This window comes from Procambarus clarkii, chromosome 43 (genome assembly GCF_040958095.1).
Source record: "Procambarus clarkii isolate CNS0578487 chromosome 43, FALCON_Pclarkii_2.0, whole genome shotgun sequence".
NCBI lineage: Eukaryota > Metazoa > Arthropoda > Malacostraca > Decapoda > Cambaridae > Procambarus > Procambarus clarkii.
The window spans coordinates 24624638-24645402 of record NC_091192.1 but is presented as its reverse complement, the minus strand read 5'-3'; the positions used below and the strand labels follow the sequence as shown (position 1 = coordinate 24645402).

At 39.7% G+C, this 20765-nt stretch overlaps 1 protein-coding gene across 3 annotated transcripts in view; it reads left to right on the top strand.

The window, feature by feature from the left end:
• Positions 1 to 15398, top strand: part of LOC123755879 (uncharacterized) — a 26286-nt gene extending 10888 nt beyond the window's left edge. The window contains exons 3-6 of one of the 3 annotated variants that reach the window (XR_011221984.1): positions 1 to 1147; positions 7948 to 8775; positions 12277 to 15049; positions 15116 to 15398. The exon at positions 1 to 1147 is cut by the window's left edge and continues 521 nt beyond it. Coding sequence is in view for 2 of the 3 variants with exons in the window: in XM_045738802.2 (XP_045594758.2) it covers positions 7956 to 8775; positions 12277 to 12851 (1395 nt within the window). In the remaining variant the exon portion in view is untranslated. Of the gene's footprint in view, positions 1148 to 7947; positions 8776 to 12276 lie in introns of those variants that run through there. The other 2 variants (XM_045738802.2, XM_069300128.1) reach the window with 2 other exon arrangements.
• The last annotated feature ends 5367 nt before the right edge of the window (positions 15399 to 20765 follow it).

The following is a 20765-nucleotide window of genomic DNA, read 5'->3' as shown; positions in this document are numbered from 1 at the left end:
TATTTTGATCAGGATGCTAGTGAAAGTTTTCTTCAAAATTATGATCCATATTTTAATCGGTACGTTGATCAAGGTTTTGCCCAATATCCTCATCAAGCATTTACTCAAACTCCTAATGGAAATTTTCATCAAGGTTTTCATAAAAGAAATGGAGATCAGAGTGAAGATTCAGTTGAAAGTTTCAGTCTGGATTCTCGTTTCGCAACAGTAGGCTCCCTGCGACAGCAACACTCTGAGTGGCCACATCCATACCCATATACGTAATTGAAGGTGGTTCTTGTGTATTCAGATGCCATAGAAAAGGCATTCAGACGAGACAATCAAATATTTACAAAGGAATTCAAATATCAACAGACCATTAGATCCAGAATAGGTTGCTTGTATATAGAAAACTTATAGATGGTGCAACGCGCAGAGCGGATTTGAATGGATTGTCTAATCCTAGTTTGGTCAAGGATGAGATTCACCGCAGAGTATAACTGCTGACTCTCGCGGCTAACCAACTATCGGATCTCGTGGCTAACCAATACTAAGTATAACTGATGACTCGCGGCTAATCAACTCTTTAAGTATAAATGTTGACTGTCGCGGCTTACAGCTAACCAAGCACCCTGTCCCAGCTGACCAGCACCTTGTCCCAGCTGACCAGCATCTTGTCCCAGCTGACCAGCACCCTGTCCCAGCTGACCAGTACCCTGTCCCAGCTGACCAGCACCCTGTCCCAGCTGACCAGCACCCTGTCCCAGCTGACCAGCAACCTGGCCCAGCTGACCAGCACCCTGTCCCAGCTGACCAGCACCCTGTCCCAGCTGACCAGCATCTTGTCCCAGCCGACCAGCACCTTGTCCCAGCTGACCAGCACCTTGTCCCAGCTGACCAGCGTCTTGTCCCAGCTGACCAGCGTCTTGTCCCAGCTGACCAGCAGCTTTTCCCAGCTGACCAGCACCCTGTCCCAGCCGACGAGCACCTTGTCCCAGCTGATCAGCGCCCTGTCCAAGCCGACCAGCGCCCTATCCCAGCCGACCAGCGCCCTGTCCCAGCCGACCAGCGCTCTATCCCAGCCGACCAGCACCCTGTCCCACCTGATCAGCACCCTGTTCCAGCCGACCACCAGTCACAACCGACCACCACCCTGTCAAAGCTGTTTGTAAGTAAAAAAAATACAAGCAACCCAAAATCTGCAGAAGGGATATTGACACATGGGAGACAATTAATCTATTTGTCAACCCGACGTTTGAACCTTTAATGTGAGTTTGTTCCTGTAATATAACTTATTCAGTATGTTTAATCAGATTTCAAGAAGAGTTTATATAATTTCATGTATTCTACTTAAACAGCAACAACTAACTATAGGTGTGCGGTCTAGATGTCAGAGCCAGCGGCTTCATTGCTTCTTTTAACATGGGACGAATATACATCGTCGACGAAGGGACTTACTAATGGCTGCCAGTCTTGAGTTCCTCAGTGAAAGGGGACTGAGGTAGTGGGTCAGTGTGTCGGGACTCGGGCAGGCGGGGCCACTTAGTGTCTCATGAGGGCGCTGTACTAGGGCAGTGATGCTCAGTTTGTACTCGCCCGTCGTTCAGTGTCGCTAACTTCATGGTCACTGCCCGTAAAGCAGTGAGTGCTTCCTGTAGCAGTGTGTTTAAACTGTACTATCTTTGATAGTTATATGGAAACGTAGCAGTGGTTTGTTGAACTTTCCGATGTTGTGGAGTGCTTGAAAACAATTTTACTTATAAATTAAGGGGCAGGTAAGTAGTTGTTTTGCCTATCCTGGTATTATGCAGCTGGCAGCCCATCATATATTTTCGTTGGTGTACCTTGGTGTACCAGTTTACCTTATTTTAGAACATACGAAGATATTTCCTTCTGTCACAATACTTGGAAGTGATATTGCATTCTTTAGAGACTATCAGACGCGGTGTTTATCATTATTCCCTCTAAAAAAAATTTAAATTTTAATCCATTGTTACGAATTATGCTGTTGTTATAGTTTTAACATGGTGTTTATATCCCCTGTGTTTATGGCTGTCACCCATGTGTACACGCCAGTCAACACCTCAAGGAAATAGAATTTGGGGAATTTAAAGTTGTCGTCTTCGTAAGAAACATTCCCTCTAGATGGAAGCAGTCACGTTATGTCTCGTTGGATGTCATGCTTGTTATTATTACTCTCAGATCCCAATCACAAAGATATTTACTAATCCTCACATTATTTACCTCATATCTAGTGAAATTTAAACATTTACATAGGCAACACTAAACCGCATAGCCTACTTCTCCGTCCAAACTGAAGCATTTATCAATTCTTTAAATTTTCCTACAGTTTAACAATTGGTAATGAAAAAGCACGACAGTTATTTACACATGATGTAGAGCTTGATACCTGAAGTGTCTACACACTTTCTAACTGTAGCTTTCCTTGGTGATGGTGTGTTAATTAAGCGTCAGTGAAGACCACGAGCACCATGATACGTGCAACACAAGCATGTTCAGTGCTGTTGATGCGGCGTGCATACTTATGTTCTTAAACCCTCAGCACTAAGTTTCTATAAGTTTCTCCTGCGTACACAGTGTTACAGTTAACACGAGGTATTATGTCCACTCCTGCCGAGACAATCTTCATTGTGATGTCACTTCTGCTTCAATCGAGGATGCTCTGTTGATTGGCAATAATTTACTTGAATTTACCTGAGGGCCATAACACACTAGTGGCCTCGATGAGGACAGGAAGCCGGTGTCTTGTTAAAGGTCCCCCATTTGTCCTGATAATGTAGGTTTACTTAACTCTGACTACAAGCTCTGTATGCCCCACCTCTAACCTTGTTAAAAAAATTACTGGCATTCAAGTTCTTTGTCGAATCTGGCCTTTATGTTGTGGATGGAGGTGGCTTTTACAACGTCTGGTTTCAGTGCATTCCATTTCCTGAACACTCGTATATAGGATACTTCCTTACATTCAGCTTCGACGTATGTCTTATTGTCCTGTTTTCTCTCTGAAAGAGGCTGTCCTTGCTTGTCCACCTTGTCTATTCCAGCTCAGTGTTTTTTTGTACATAATGATCTTGTTCACGTAGTTCCTTCTCATCCCTTGTGAGATTAACTTCTTAACTCGGCCACTAGTCTTGTGACAAACCTCTTCACGTTTTCAAACTTAGTTCTGTGTTTAAGAGGATGTATATATTTTATGCTGGTGCTATGTATTTTAGAGTTGATTCACATAAGCTGGCTATGTAGCATCGTGTCGCTAAATATCACTCAAGTCGCCAATACGAGAACAGAAGGATATAAGGCGGGTGATATCAAAGGTATCTGATTCACCAAAAAGATTCAATCGAAGGGACAGCTGACCTCTAGGGAAATTAGGAAAGCAAGACATACGATCATAGGCTGTATAGATTATCTTGAATGAGTCCATAGTTAGTTTTATGTCCAGTTTAGTTTAGTTAGTAGCCACGGTATTGTGACTCTTCGTCTGCAAGCCTAACTTGTTGGATCAACGGTTTTATATTCATTATGAGCTGCAAGTGTTTAAGGCAGCTCTTCCCCAAGTGCTAGTTTAGCACTGCCCCAGCACTAACATTTAATTCTCTGGTGTGCTCGGAAATTTGCCCCGAGAAGCCATGGTACTGTGTAGAGAGCCTTGTCCCCCTGGGTACTGCGAGTCTTTGACTCCTCTGCAGTTAGGATAGGTTTGTTCTGTTGTGGGGTGCACTAGAAATTGAAATAAGTTTATTGAGGTCCTCTTTGGTAACCCCTACAGGTCTGCAGCTTGGCATATAATACATCAATCTGTCGAGCCCACGTTTACTACTTGCAAATTTGAAGGGTGCTCGTCAGCTTTACTACGTACCGGTCATTCTGTCTCCTCCATGCTGCCAGCTGGATCGGTGACTACCAACTTTTGAGTCTTGCGGTGTTTGTGCTCATTGGGTCTGTTATATGATCCTGCCTTAAGATAGGAAACTTGTCAGGAAGCTGCCATTTTGAGGGCTCGTTTTCCTGCATTGTTGGTAGATGGTTTGGTGCGCAAATGGATACTCCAGAGTTGGCCCCTATGGTGTTTAGAAACCCGAAGTTAGATTCTACCTGTTCTACCAACCCGTCTTCGACTCAAGTCCATTACATCCAGCGGTCAACCCCACAGACGCATTCATCAATTTTAACTTGCTGTTCATTCAAAACAGGAATTTTATCAAATATAAATTAATATTATAATATATTAGTATATTGTTCATATATAGGCATAGGTTAGGTTAGGTGTTTAGGTTCTGTTGGGGATTATTTGTATTTGTAGTACGTGGGTGAAGCATTTACAGCGTTGTGGTTCGAACAAAATTCGTCAGTGAAGCACTTGTTCCGGAAGTGTTCGAACATCATCAGTTGTGAGTCATGTGTAAACCGTTTTTCATTCATAAACAGGGGGGGGGGAAGGGTTTGGCGGGTGCATGGAATCACTTTTGGGCTTTTGTTTGGAGGATTCTACACTTGCCCCTCCTTTCCCCCTGCTGTTATGGTTCACCCAACACTGGTCTTCATCCTCTGAAGCATCTGAGGGTTTTGAAGTTTGGCCAGGGGTTTAGCTTTGGATGTAACTGAGCTACCTTTGGGGTTACCCCATTCACATCTGGGGATTTGGAGCTTTCTACTTCACAAAGAGAAGGAGGGGGGGGGCTGGTCTGCCTTGCTCCAATCCTTCTCTGTAGGACAATGCTTCCTGTCTCATGGATTTGACATGGAACATGGCTCTGCTTTGGGGTTACAATGGCCGACCTATGGGGCCCGGGGAAGCCAACAAGTCATGAGGAGGAAGCCAACAGGTGGCATGGGCAAACATGGACCTAGGAGGGTCCATGTTTGCCCATGCCACCTGTTGGGAGCCATTCACACAAGGGGGTTCGAGCTAGATTTGAGTGAATCATTGGGTTTGAATAAATTGTTTGCAGAGTTGTTTGACTGTTTCGGTCTTTATTCTCTGTGAACCTTGTATTTGCAGCCCGTCCTCCAAACAAAGAGCCAAAAGTGATTCCATGCACCCGCCAAACCCCGTTTATGAATGAAAAACGGGTTACACACGACTCACAACTGTTGTCGTCAGTGAAGCACTCTAACAAGTGCTTCACTGACGAATTTTGTTTGAACCACAACGCTATAAATGCTTCATCCATGTACTACAAATATCAGCCCGTCCTCCAAACAAAGATCCAAAAGTGATTCCATGCACCCGCCAAACCCCCTGTTTATGAATGAAAAGCGGTTTACACACGACTCACAACTGCTGACGTTCGAACACTTCCGGAACAAGTGTTTCACTGACGAATTTTGTTCGAACCACAACGCTATAAATGCTTCACCCACGTACTACAAATACATATAATCGCCAACAGAACCTAAACACCTAACCTAACCTAAGCCTATATATGCACAATATGCTAATATATTATAAAATTAATTTCAATTTGGAAAATTCCCGTTTTGAATGAACAGCATGTAAAAATTTATGAATGCGTCTGAGGGGTCGACGGCTGGATGTAATCGGGTTGTGTATTTGTCTGGATTGCTTTGCTTATTTTTTTATGTTTTCTTAAGGAAGGGTGATTGTAACAATTCCCTGCTCCCTGTGCCTCTATGAGCAGGCCAGGTTCTGGTTCTGGTCACCAATAGGCCTTACAGGACTCCTATGGTTGAAGTGACTCAGTTTTGGGAAGCCATCTTTGTGAGATGGCTGTGGGAAAACACCAAGGCTTTACCTGAATTTACTTGGCATTCAACTCCACGTTTTCTTGGTGTGAAAACACTCTGTCCATCCCCCTCCCCTCCCACTATGTACTTTAACACACTAATGCAGTGATTGCCAGCGCCTCAGGACAATAATGCAGTGATTGTAAGCTCCTCAGGACACTAATGCATTGATTGCCAGCTCCTCAGGACACTAATGCATTGATTGCCAGCTCCTCAGGACACTAATGCATTGATTGCCAGCTCCTCAGGACACTAATGCATTAATTGCCAGCTCAGGACACTAATGCAGTGATTGCCAGCTCCTCAGGACACTAATGCAGTGATTGCCAGCTCCTCAGGACACTAATGCATTGATTGCCATCTTTTCAGGTCACTAATGCAGTGATTGCCATCTTTTCAGGTCACTAATGCAGTGATTGCCAGCTCCTCAGGACACTAATGCATTGATTGCCAGCTCCTCAGGACACTAATGCATTGATTGCCAGCTCAAGGCACTAATGCAGTGATTGCCAGCTCCTCAGGACACTAATGCAGTGATTGCCATCTTTTCAGGTCACTAATGCAGTGATTGCCAGCTCCTCAGGACACTAATGCAGTGATTGCCAGCTCCTCAGGACACTAATGCATTGATTGCCAGCTCCTCAGGACACTAATGCATTGATTGCCAGCTCCTCAGGACACTAATGCATTAATTGCCAGCTCCTCAGGACACTAATGCATTGATTGCCAGCTCCTCAGGACACTAATGCATTAATTGCCATCTCCTCAGGTCACTAATGCAGTGATTGCCAGCTCCTCAGGACACTAATGCATTGATTGCCAGCTCCTCAGGACACTAATGCATTAATTGCCAGCTCCTCAGGACACTAATGCAGTGATTGCCAGCTCCTCAGGACACTAATGCAGTGATTGCCAGCTCCTCAGGACACTAATGCAGTGATTGCCAGCTCCTCAGGACACTAATGCAGTGATTGCCAGCTCCTCAGGACACTAATGCATTGATTGCCAGCTCCTCAGGACACTAATGCATTGATTGCCAGCTCCTCAGGACACTAATACATTAATTGCCAGCTCCTCAGGACACTAATGCAGTGATTGCCAGCTCCTCAGGACACTAATGCATTGATTGCCAGCTCCTCGGGTCACTAATGCAGTGATTGCCATCTCAAGTCACTAATGCAGTGATTGCCAGCTCCTCAGGACACCAATGCAGTGATTGCCAGCTCAAGGCACTAATGCAGTGATTGTCAGCTCCTCAAGGCACTAATGCAGTGATTGCCAGTTCCTCGGGACACTAATGCAATGATTGCCAGCTCCTCAGGACACCAATGCAGTGATTGCCAGCTCCTTGGGACGCTAATGCAGTGATTGCCAGCTCCTCGGGTCACTAATGTAGTAATTGCCAGCTCCTCGGAACACTAATGCAGTGATTGCCAGCTCCTCAGGACATCTCATATTCTACTCAACATCAACCTCATTTTAGGGAAACTCTAAGACTGTTACTGGTGACTGGGTCCTCTCTCCTTCCACTTGTCGGATATCTGTTAAGTTGCCTAATGTGGGTCATGCAGTATATTTACATGTGATTAAAATTTGTATCTGAATCATGGCCCTTGATCCTCTTGCCACATTTGATGTTTTTTTCTATTAAGGTCTTGCTGCTTTTGTCACATAGCTTCCTAGGTCATAGTGTGTTTTGCAGGGTTGTAAATAACTGCTACCATATACAGTATCTTCATGTCTCTGGCTGTTGCTATGGCTAGTAATTATTCTTGCCAATTATAGTTCAGGTCTACATCCTCTCCTACTCACTCTTCCCCATTCTGATTTATTATCTGATTTTATTTCTGCTATTGCAGTTGTTTTTTCTGCTACTCTTGAAGTTCTACACATATTAGCAATTTCATCTATTTGTGTATATATTTACCTTCAACTATATGGTAGTTGTAGGGTTATAGATTTTGTAAATACATTGTTAGTTAATATTTACATGTGTGATTCCCTCACTGTTTCAAGCTTAGGTTTTACAAATATACAGATAGGTATTGGTTAAAAATAGCAGCTGTCTTACAATTTTCTTTATTCTTATGTTCACGTCCTGCATCATTCTTAAAAATGCATGTTTTTACTTGCCATTATGACTGTTAACTTGTGAGTTTAGGTTTATTATCATTTGTAACTATCTTTATTTTACTTTTTCAGATGTTACGATGGCTGTGGTGAACTGCTACTTAGTAGTAGTAATAATCGCCTTCTGTGGTCTTAGCTTGCCATTGCCCTCTGATGACCAACAGGAACCTGTGTCCAATTCACAAGCCACCCTTGATATACCAACAAACCATGAGAAAATTATCCATTCTCTTGATATGGATCTTCTGAAACCAAGATTAGAGTCATCATCATATGGTTCTACAAAATTTGAGAGCATCATATTCAATATATTTAATGCTCTCAACAGTATTTTTCATTTTATTGTGATGGTGGTAGATAAGGACAGTGCATCAGAGATGGATATGGTAGATGAATCATGGTCTGAATGGATAATAAATATACTTCAGTTTCTACCTTTAAAACTTATGAAAAAGATTTATGGCCAAGACTTAGAAACAGTGTTACAGGATATCCGTTATTTCACATGGAAGATATTCATAGGAAATGTATTTAATTATTTTCAAGTCACTCCAAAAGATAACAGCACATACAACTTCCTGATAAAAGGTGAAACTTTTCAGCAGACTTCCACAGGCGTTACTTTTGACCCCATTGGCCAGTTCTTGCTAATGATTAAGCATATCATCAAAGATGCTAAGTCATCTGCTTCAATAGTGGATTGGCTGGAGAAAGTTTTAGAACATTTATACAGTTATTCTTTCTTCAATGAACAGATGTTACCAAGCAAAGAAAATTACAATGTATGGATGGATGCTATGGGAATTGTTAATATACCTGGAATGTTTACTGTTTCAATATACGATCCTGTGAAATTTATTCTCAACGCATTAATCTTCATAGGTGCTAATTCACTTTTCTGTAAGTATGAGAGCTAATTATTATTAGGCCTTTAAAGTTCTGATCTGTCATATTAGCCTTAATGCACTTTGTAAATATTTTTAATGTTATCTCTGTGGTGGTTCATATATTTATTGACATAAGAATCTATATAACTGCAGAAGGCCTACTGACCCAGTGAGGCAGTTGCTATCTATGCCCAGTCAGAGCCAGTCATATATTTGTCTAACACTCATTGTAAACACTCCAGCGACGCCATATCTAAATGTTATCTGGCAACATGTTTTATAAACCAAAAAACCTATATCCCAAAAATGTATTTTACATAGTATAATTCAATGTAAACAAATGTAGATCTTAAAATTTAGGAAGAGAAGAGGCACTATCAACTAAATGATGTGCTATTTATAAATTGATCTAGGGCAAATAATCAGTAAAGACTAAAAACCAAAACAGTGATTATGATAATACATTCAATAAGGCCAAAAAGATAGAGTCCTGTAATGCAGTGGATAGTATAGTTTACAGCTGAAAGGTTCTGGGTTCAGTTCACACACACATGTTTGGCCACATTTCCTGTCACCTAATGCCTCTCTTTACCTAACAATAAATTAGGCACCTGGGAGTTAGGCGACTGTTGTGGGCTGCATCCTGTGGAAGGTCACTTCCACAGGCTTCCTATCCCAAACAATGGGAAACTATTTAAAACTCTTAGCAATAGGAATATTAATGGAATCCAAAACATTTACCTCTCACCAACACCTGCATTATGCTGTACACTTGTGTTCACCATACAGCAGAATGGAAATTTTTCTTTAAAACATACAATGTGGAATGACGAAGTCAATCCCTAGCATTAGGAATCTTATTTAACTAATTAAAAGTACTGAAGTTGTATTTTCTTGAGAAACATAGAACAAGGGTAGATATGATTAAATTATATAATGGGTGAAAGTTATTAACAAATCTGATATAAACGAGTGTTGAAGCTCTTAAGACAAAACTTACAAGAATGAATGCAAATTATATAAATTAAATGGCCTCATCTTATGGCTAAGACTGATATCTGTCCCAGTTGCACCCCCAAAACATACTGTTATAGTGTGTATGTTATATAACATACTGTACTGTTATAATTTGTCCCAGATATTTATGACTTTTATTTCAGTAACCGCAATATTTGTACAGACAACGGTTGATACTACCCGCTAAACACACACTGAAACTACGACATTGGTACAACGTTCAAACAAGTTTTAACGCTTCCTAACCAGTTAAAACAACCAATATAGCAAGTTGTAACAACGTTCTAATATGTCATAAACACGTTAAGCCAAGATGTAACAAGTTTATTACAAGTTGTAACAAGCAAAAAATAGACAGTTTCGGTTTGTGTTTCCAGGGTAGTGGCCTTGGAAACACAAACAGTTAATTCCTTGGACAGTTAATCATTTGCAAACTCCTGTTCTAGGTGGATATCCCTCCCATGGTACCAATTGTATTTACTGAATCCCAATGTCTGGCAGGAAATACCATGTTTCTTTGTTGCCTAACATCATTGCCTCTTTATGTCTATGCAGATAACATCATGACTAGCAATGGGAACCAACCTGTTATCAAACTTGCTGGGAACATTACCCATCCCAGCCATAAAACAAAAATACATCGTTTATTTACCTATACAGTACTTACTATAAAAAGTCTAATCCATATTACTTGCCAGAGAATAAAAAAAAATATATATACATTTATAAGTGGCCATCTTACCATAGTCCTCAAGATTTCCTTCTTCCAGTAGGGCAGGAATGGGGTTCTCGCTCTCAACTCTGGCACGTATCTCATTCTTTTTCTTCGTTTTAATCTTCACCTTCTTGCTGGTGATAGTACACCTCTCAATTGCTTTCTCTTTCTGAAAGTGTTTATAAAATTTCTTCTCAGAAAACTGCACTTGCATTTTAACCGTCTTCAACAATGCCTATAATTCCAGATAGTTTTTTTCCAAGCTTTGTAGAGCAACATACGGATTATCCATTAGTTTTTATTAGACATGTTCACCTGCGAGAACTGACCAAACACAACTTGCAACAAATTTCCCAAACTGTATTACCAATGTATTGCATATGTTTAATATTATCTTTTTAATTATTACTTTTTATACTACTATTTTACACAACTGTGCAATTACCTTTTGTTTACCTTGCATTGGTTACCCCATGGCCCTTATATATGAACAGGCCTCGTAGTTGGTGGTTTGGTAAACCGAACTTTTGGATGCAGCTATAATAGGCTACACCAATTCCCAACAGACTATAACACTTAGCACAACACTGATATTGAAAACCAGGCTAAAATATGTAGGACCATACAATATAATTTAACTCCAGACAAGAACATTTAACATCACACCACAACATTTAGTCCAGAGGAGGAGAACCCCACTGAGAGCAGGCAGTTAGTGGAGGTGGGATCCCTCTGACATTTAGTTTACAATAGGTTCTGTAGTATACACCAGGCTACAATGTCAAGGCACCATACCACAACACGGTTACAATGTCAAGGCACCATACCACAACACTATACACTAGATTACAATGTCAAGGCACCACAACACTATACACCAGGTTACAATGCCAAGGCACTATACACCAGGTTACAACATCAAGGCACCACACCACTATACACCAGACTACAACATTTGGCACAGGACAACATAATTAAGCAGAAATCCACACATTGTCCACTTAACCACAATATTTAGCACAAAACCCCATAATATATTACCATACAAATTTGTTTTCCTTCATACCACTGCATTTACTATTATATATAACGACAGGATTTAGTACTAGACTACAACACTTAATAAAATATAATTTGGAGTAGTTGGGTGAGGTAGGATGAAGCGGGGTGGATGGATGAAGTTGTTGGGCAGAGTAGTGGCGTATCCATTGTATCAGCCAGGTAATCCAGTAGCTCTTAAGTTTGAGTCCCCACTGAGGGCAGGTAGTCAGTAGTGTGGAAGTGGAGTCCCTCTGATATTTAGTTTACAATAGGTTCTGTAATACAGTACAACTACACCGGTAATCTGTTTGGTGTCTTCTTTTGAGAATTACTTCACCAGTGCGCTCTATCCTCAGCCAGTTTAGCATCAAAACCTAGTTTGTTCACAATATGTGGTCAACGAGTTGATTCATGAAAGAAAAAATAAGCCTCCATTATGGCATTTTTCTCTTGGTAGGGGCTTTATCCTATCATAGATAGCATTTAGCATAAGACATTAGAATTATAAAATTCCAGTATTAAACATCAGACTTCAGTAATTATCATAATTTTTCGAATTTTATGATAGTCATTGTACACCTAGCACCAGATTGTAAGCACTTAAAAGGTGAATTAGCATGCAACTCTTGAACATGCTATCTACCACTGCATTTAAAATAGTGGTTCACAGTACTTAGCATTTAAGCTCAAAGCACCTGATTTCACCATTTCTGTTTATGACCCCCTCTCTCTCTCTTCCAGTGACGGCTTATGTCCCTGGCTTTCCCACATTCGAAGAGTTCCTCTTGTATGGCTTCAACCCACCACCCGACTATGATGCCGACTATGGTGGTGGTCCAGATTATGCTGATGAACAAAGTTCAGGTGATGGCACTGATGAAGGCCTAAACTCTGCTGATGGTCAAGATTTAGGTGAAAATAATGATCAAGATTTGGTTAATGATGGTGATCAAGGTTTAGACCAGTTAAATGACTCAGGTATTGGCCAGGTGAATGAAGATGATACTGGCCAGCTAAATGATGGAGGTATTGGCCAGCTAAATGATGAAGGGATTGGCCAGCTAAATGATCAGGGTTTTAGCCAGTTTAATAGTCAAGGTGTTGGTCAATTTAATATTCAAGATTTAGATCAAGGTGCAAATCAAGGTTTCCTTCAGGGTGTTGATCAAGTTACAGGAGAGACTCAGATAAGGCGGCACAATGACAGGCCGCATTATGTCTACTTTAGTCATGAACGTTACGGCACTGGCTGGAACAGTGGTAGCAACACGTGGCCTCCCATACGCAGCAATGGCAACAGCTATGACCAGAGGTGAGACAGCTCCTTCTGGAGTGAACCCAAACATAGAACACCACACAACATGGATTGCCAGCCTCTCAGGCAAGAATAAACAATTGTCTAGACATTCAGCAACTACTTGCTGTTAGCATCACAGACTTCAGTGTTGAATCATGAATAGAAGGAAAATAAGTTCAATCTTTATCTCATAAAGACTTTGTAGCAACTATCATGCCATGAAATTTTATCTACAAATCCATACTTCATGAAGCATTTTATGGTCTTATGGCTGGCTAATCACACAGAATCTGGTGTCATACATTTACATCATGTGTAGTGGAATGTGCTCATGCAACAACTATGTACAGGGAAGGGACTGGATCACAGCATTCACTCTTCCACTGGCTCCACTTTCAATACCCCTGCTGGCAAACACCTCATATCTCAATGGGACACCTGTTACTTTGATTATCTTTAACTGCTTTGGCTAGCAGTTTTTAATTGCTGGCATCAGTTGTTGATTACAGTATCTACAGTACTTTGTACTGTATCAACACTATACCTGGTGTTATTAAATTATGCTTTATTAGTACTTTATCTTGTGAATCACTAAATTAGTGACTTGGAAGTTAATTTCACACCCAGTCTTCACCAAATAAGTTTGTTATATGCTGGTTACATGCAGTAAACTATCAGGCTACTGACATCCCAGTGAACAATCCAGGTGTGTTTCCATAGTTGAGGTTCTGTTTATTCCAGTTGCCGACATACCATAACGAATGACTAGAGGTGTGGTTTGCATAGGCAGATGTCCCTGTTTCAATCCTATAAACTAACAAAATGATGCAGTACAAGATCTTTCAAGACATTAGGTCTGTGTTTGAGGAATTCATCAGACCAAGGACAATTTGCCACCCTGTGAATTTTTCTCTCATATCATAGGGTGTCCTGGGCCTTTCATTGTGACCTCAGGGATCAAACTTCATCCAGGCTCCTTCATATGACATCTGTTCCTGTGGTCAGTGATTAGATTGTGATAAAAATCTTATGCGGGTAATATTCATAAATACATGGCACCACAAGCAGGTGATGAGTCACAATGACGTGGCTAAAGTATGTTGACCAGACCACACACTAGAAGGTGAAGGAACGACGACGTTTCGTTTCGTCCTGGACCATTCTAGTGTGTGGTCTGGTCAACATGGCACCACAAGTTACATTGCTTCTCCTTGCTCCAAACATGTACAAGAAACCAGAAGGAACAGTGAGGGGCCGCAGATCACATCCACAGAGCATCATGGCATCCAATCTGGTTGATGTACATTCATGTCCCAGACTCCTTGATGTCAGGTACGAGCCTGACATTCTGCAGAAACCAATCAGCAACAGCACTGAACCCACAACTCAATTAAGAACACTTTTACCACCACTGGTGTGGCGATCAGGCTCGACAAAATACAATATGTTCAACAGAGAACTACTAGCTATCTACGCCACCATTCAGCTCTTCCATGAGAAACTTTACTTCCACATCATCACCAACCAGGGACCACTGACTGATGCCTTTTCTGCTATGGGTACTGAGAATTGTCACTGCCCTCTTTTGCCAGCTCAACACTGTACCCTGCCCAACACACGAGAGCATACCATCACTAGTACTACTATACTTCCATCAAGTTTTCTATGGCCTTATATGTACACACCCCATCATCAAAGGATCTTCAGAGCCCTACAGTCATTGTCCCACCCAGGAATGTGGCTCAATATCAACACTGATGGTGATATTGGGCTTTTACTTTCATTCAGTGCTAGCAACCCAAAGCACCTCTGTTCAGATACTCTGTAAATTCAAAAGAAAATTGGTGAAGAAAGTTGATAACAATCTACTGGGCAATATTAACTAGAAGAGTTCATCAAGAAGTGAAGCAAACCTTCAAAGGGGGGGGAGTTATGCTTGTTAGTTAGGTTAATATCTCTTAGTGGCTAGGACTGTCTTCATTTTATATTGTAGGAAGCATTTTTTTGGTTTCTGGATATTTTTATTGTAGTTTAAGAAGTAGCTTTTGCTACTAGGACAGTAGAAATTGGGGAAAGAGGAATTTAGCTGCCATTGTTTCATCTTTTGGAAGAACATGTGTTCTCTATGCTGTGAATTGGTGCTTCACAGGTGTAAGGTGTAGGCTAAGAGTAGAGGTCTATCAGTGATATTATTTTAATTTAGCCTGTAGTATATATGTTGTTGTTGTGTTGATTTAGGGGCGACGACGATCGTGGGATCGGATGCGCCCCTGTAGTATATAGATATTTTTTCCATGTTGCTAAAGTCAATAAGATATTTATGAATAAACTTCATATCAAGGAATATAACCAGCTCATGCTGATCTACCTTTTTCACAATACCTGAACTGTATTCTTATAAATTTCTATAATTACCAAGATTTGACATTTCTCTGGCGATAAAGTTATTAATCCTATTCATAACTACTTCGGTAATTAGAAATTTTTTAAAGCATGTGGCACCAGTCAGTCAAAAAATATATACTACTATCCATACTATATTACAAATATTAAGTTTGAAACCATTTTTTGTATTTTTCTTCACCTATATTGCTTTCTTTCAAATTCTACAATAAAAGAAAAATATAAAAATAAGAGCTAACTCTTTATCTAACTTTGGTCAGTTAACATCAATATCATAATTAATTTGAAATTCTGTATATGCAAATAAATCTAATTTATGGAATAAATTACAGATTTACTGATCCCATAATATGGAATTTTGTTTAGATTATTTAAACTCATTTGGAAAGAATAAACTTAGTTTATTTTGTTCCAATATTTTTAGAGTTGCACTCGCAAAGGGTTGAGTGTGCTATGTGCCAGTGCCAAGTTCACCTGTAAATGTTTCAAGAGCAGAGAACCCAAGAAGGGGTTGTCTAGTGGGATAGATCGAGTGACAATTAGCCCTCTTCAGACTGCTGTGAGGTACTGTATATATCATTGATATAGTTAAGGTAAACTGATCTGTATGACTTGGTGATCTCTCTGTCCTACGGAGACTCAGGGAAAGTGTGTACACTTATTTATTACTATGAATAGTGATATTTAATAAATAGTAAATATCAGTGTCTATTTATGTAAACTGATTACATACAGTGTATATATTAGCAACTGATTACATACAGTGTATATATTAGCAACTGGATACTGCTTGTGATATATTAAGTCATTAAAACTTAATGTGTGTATTATTCTTTAACTCTATCCAAATATTTGGAAGTACAGTACTTCCTGTACTTCCTTCTTCAGTTATACTAAAACTTCTCTGTATAACTGAGAAAAGCCATTTCGAGCACCACTTTGTGATGCAATGCACAAAAGGGCTTGCTCATAGTGATCAGAGATAATAGCTGAAAAGCCAAAAGTGCTAAATAAATTGTTATATGAACATAAAAAAATATTCTAAGATGAGAATAAAACTTAAAATAAATAGAAACAGATTATGAAGTTCAAAACAAAGACTGCACCCAAATACCAGATTCTGTAGGTGCTGAGTGGTGTCAAAATTGGACACAAGCAAGTTGAGGAGCATAAGATGGTGGAGGAAAGAACTATAATTACACAAGATATCGACATGTAAAGAGGAATAAGTTGATGTGTTAGGTCCATGAATAGATTACCTTGGTGGAAGCCTATCGCTGGTTGGGACTGAGGTGTCCTTAACAGTTATCACATCATCTTGAGGCTTGGCATGGAGCACAAAAGAGCAATACTTCTTGAGTACAGTAGTGTATTACCAGAGGTGTGTTTTGTGATCAAAATGAGTCACAGATGGAACTAAGCCTTGCTGTATCCAGGGGCATGGGCTAGTTTTGGCAATCCCATTAGAATTATCATGAAGTTGGTTTGTTATAATATGTGCCCACATGATATTACAGCACTGTACTGTACCTTTCCTGTTATGATTTCTCTTCTCTGATAACTTCCTACTACCTTATCCTTTTGCTTTTCATTCCCTTAGGCACTAGGAAACTAACTCTCGACCCCACGAGCATGAGGCAAAAGCACTACCACTGTACTACGCAGACGGCTCTAATAGAGAAGATTTCAGAGGTAGCAATCCACTACCCATCTCAAATTTTATACTTCTCCCAGTCACTGCTTAAGTACAAAGTTTGTAGTACTGTGAAAGAGCTTTTGCCTCATGCTCATGGGGTCAAGAGTTCAAGTGTCTCTTGCTTGTCTTACTGGTATTTTCTGTCATCATTTCCCTCTTCTCTAAATGTCCTTTTTGTCAATACTTTTGTTCTGAGGACAAGTTTACCAAGATCACTAAACTTCCCTTCAGAGGATGATATACAGTACTTACAAGGTCACCATCACTCTCGGGGTAGATCTTTCCCTTAATTATTTATCAAATTCCCATCACACTATTGCTGTTGGGGTAAGTCCATGATGTCGATATAAAATATCGACATCATGGATGTCGATATTTTATATCACCATGAGTGCTGAACACCAACTCAAATTATTTCAGCCATCAAATTTTTGGAGTACAGTGATACTTAGAACTGTTGATATTAAAATGCAATTGTGTCCAGCACCTACCTTACGTCGATTCCAGGGGGGTCAAGGTCTCTGCAGCCCAGTCTCTGACCAGGCTTCTTAGTCTGGTCAAATATAGAACAATTAAAAGTTTAACAAACTATGCTAGTATCTTCTGATTATCATACTGCTTACTGATTGTATTATTGATGTGAAACTCACCTAAGCTGATTATATTCCTGTAAATATCACGACAGAAGATGGAGAATGTATTGAATGCTATGTTGACACCAACCACCTGAAAAACCTAGTCTTAATTAACAAGGCAATCAGGATTTAGTATTACTGCATTTCTCCAATGTACTGTATATGTGGTCATTAATTTTTTGTATCCCAGACAATGGGTCATAAGAAATGAATATAAGTAAGGGTTTTATAGGACTGTTCTACATCATCAGCTCACAATTGAGGTACTGTACCCATATTCAGTCCTTGGGTAGTACAGAAACGGTTTAGTACATTTGTGGAATGACCCTTCTCGACAGAGAGGTATGCTCTGACATGGCTCCTTGATGGGGTTGGGTGATCCGAGGGGTGATGGATCTTGAGTGGCACAATGTGTGACAATATGGAATCAAACAAAAGTGGGGAAACACCAATATATAACAGATATATAACATCAGGCTTAAATACAGGTAACTCATGATAGTGATTCAAAAGTTGATTGGTTGACCTAGTACACTTATTACAACCATACAGATCTGCAAAAAAACCACATGAACATAATCGGTATACAAATCATGTATTGATAATGTAATTTTATAGCATGATGAATACTGCACTGGCACAGTATCATTTGTGATAACCACATATATATAGTTATGCAATAAGGAAATGATAGCAGAATTTTTTTTATGGGTCTAGTAAACTCCTCTGCATCATATAAAGCCAATATACAGTACTTGTATCAACATCATGAATATAAGAACGGAATGTTACTAATATCATATGATGACTGCATTACTCCATGAACTAATGTAAGACAATATCCATACTTTAAGCATTTACACACAAAATTTATCTTGCCTAATTTATTTTTATTAATAGTTCTATATACAGATGAATGGTTCGATTTAAAACCTACTCTCACCAATTATTATTTACTTGTTCATGGAATATATTGAAATAGCACATTAGACTTTGAAAGGGAAATTGACATGCCCATGCACTAAGCCCAGGGTCCTGATGCTTGGAATTCAATATTCATAGATATGTAAAGTTCCAATAGCACCAGCACTCAGTGTAATATGGCAAAAAATGTTGGATACAGGTGAAATACCATAAACACTTAAATCAGCAGGTATAGTGCCACTGCACAATGGAGGTAGTAAGGCTTTGGCTAAAAACTATTGGCCAGTCGCACTACCATCACACACAAAAAAATTTGAGTGATTAGGAATCGAATCGCTACGTTTAGGGAGAACGATGAACTTGATAACCAAGGTCAACATAGATTTTGAGAGGGAAGATCCTGTATTTTACAATTACTCAACCACTATGACAAAATCATGGAAGCATTAGAAAAAAAATGTAGATGTTGTATACATTTGCAAACTTTGCAAAGGAATTTGATAAGTGTGATCACAGAGTGATAGCCCATAAAATGACACCAACAGGAATAATGGGTTAAGTAGGGCATTAGATTTTATATTTTCTGTCAAACAATACAAAGAGTAACAGTCAATCAAGTAAAATTAAGTCCAAGTGCAGAGACAATTTCTGTACCACAATGAACAGTCACTTGGGTACCTCTGCTTTATCTCATTCTCATATCACATATAAAAAATTTAAAAAATCAGAGATTTGTATCATCCATTACAGACAATACAAAAATCAGCATGAAAATTACTTCTGTAAAGGACACTGAAAAACTACAAGCCAATATCAATAAAGTTTTTGATTGGACAATGAAAAATAACATGTTTAATAGTGATAAGTTCCACTTACTTACATATGGTAAAAATTAAGAACTTAATGAAATACAGGATAGAAGACACAATCAGAATTACTTTATAGAAGGAAAACATGTAAAAGATCTGGAATTATTATTATATTTACCTGGGCTGTACGAGTCTCGAACCGTGGACCTGACATGTGTGAACCCGAAGCGCTATCGACTGGGCTATGAGTAGTCTTAAAAAGGACAGTTTTTTTGTCTTATGTCTTTTAAAAGGAAAGTTACCAAGTCCTCTGAGCTTCAGTAGTAGTCGGGTAAAGTCAAAAATTCCAGTTTGGCAGCAGGATGCTGCTTCTGGAAACTTTCCTTTTTAAGACTACTCATAGTCCAGTCGATAGAGCTTTGGCCTCACACGTGTGGTCCACGGTTTCAAGACCCATACAGCCCAGGTGAATGGAGTTTATTTCTATGGAAGTGTAGATGAGAATTTTTGGAATTATGATGTCGACGATCTGACATTTAAAGAACATAACCAAGCAAATATTGTGTCAGCCAGGAAAATGATAGGATGGCTTATGAGACTGTTCAAATCCAGTTATTCCACAACAATGCAAATACTATTTAAATCACTTGTGCCATCCTGCCTTGAGTATTATTCGGTACTCACTTCCCCCTTTCAGACCAAAAGAGATTTCTGAAAAAGAGGAAATAAACAGAACATATGTGCCACCCACAAACACGATAAAGCACCTAAATTATTGGAACTATCTCAAGGCTCTTTGGAAAGGAGACGAGATAGATATCAAATAATATATACATGGAAGATATTGGAGGACCAGGTCCCAAATTTGCACAGTAGAATAACAACATACTAGAGCAAAGGATACAAAAGGAAATGCAGAATAGAACCAATAAGGTGTAGAGGTGCCATGGGAACAATCAGAGAACACTATCTGAACATCAGAGGTTCATAGTTGTTTAAGACCCTCCCAGCAACCATTAGAAATATTGCCAGAACAAAGGTGGATGTATCCAAGAGGTACTTAAACAATTTCTTGCAAGAAGTGCCAGACCAACCAGATTGTAGTGAATATGTGGGCCTATGGGCCACTCCCTCTCCAGGCTCCAGGCTTGCTGTAGATCTCAAATCTAATCTGGTTTGAGAAATCTTTTTGATGTTTCTTGGAATGGCCTGAGAAAAAGAATTTTAAGCATAATGATGTGTACAGGAAAGTTGTACAAAATAAAATTCAAACACTTGCAATAGTGGCTCTGAGATTGTAAAACGATAGACACCCAAGATACTGAATTTTCCCATATCGTAAGATGGAAGAAAAAATAGTAGACATAATTAACTGACAGGGAAGCATTCTTGAAAGAAAACAGGACACTATAAAGCACAGCCTTCTTCCTATAAATACATAACTAATGAGAGGTAAAAAAACACAC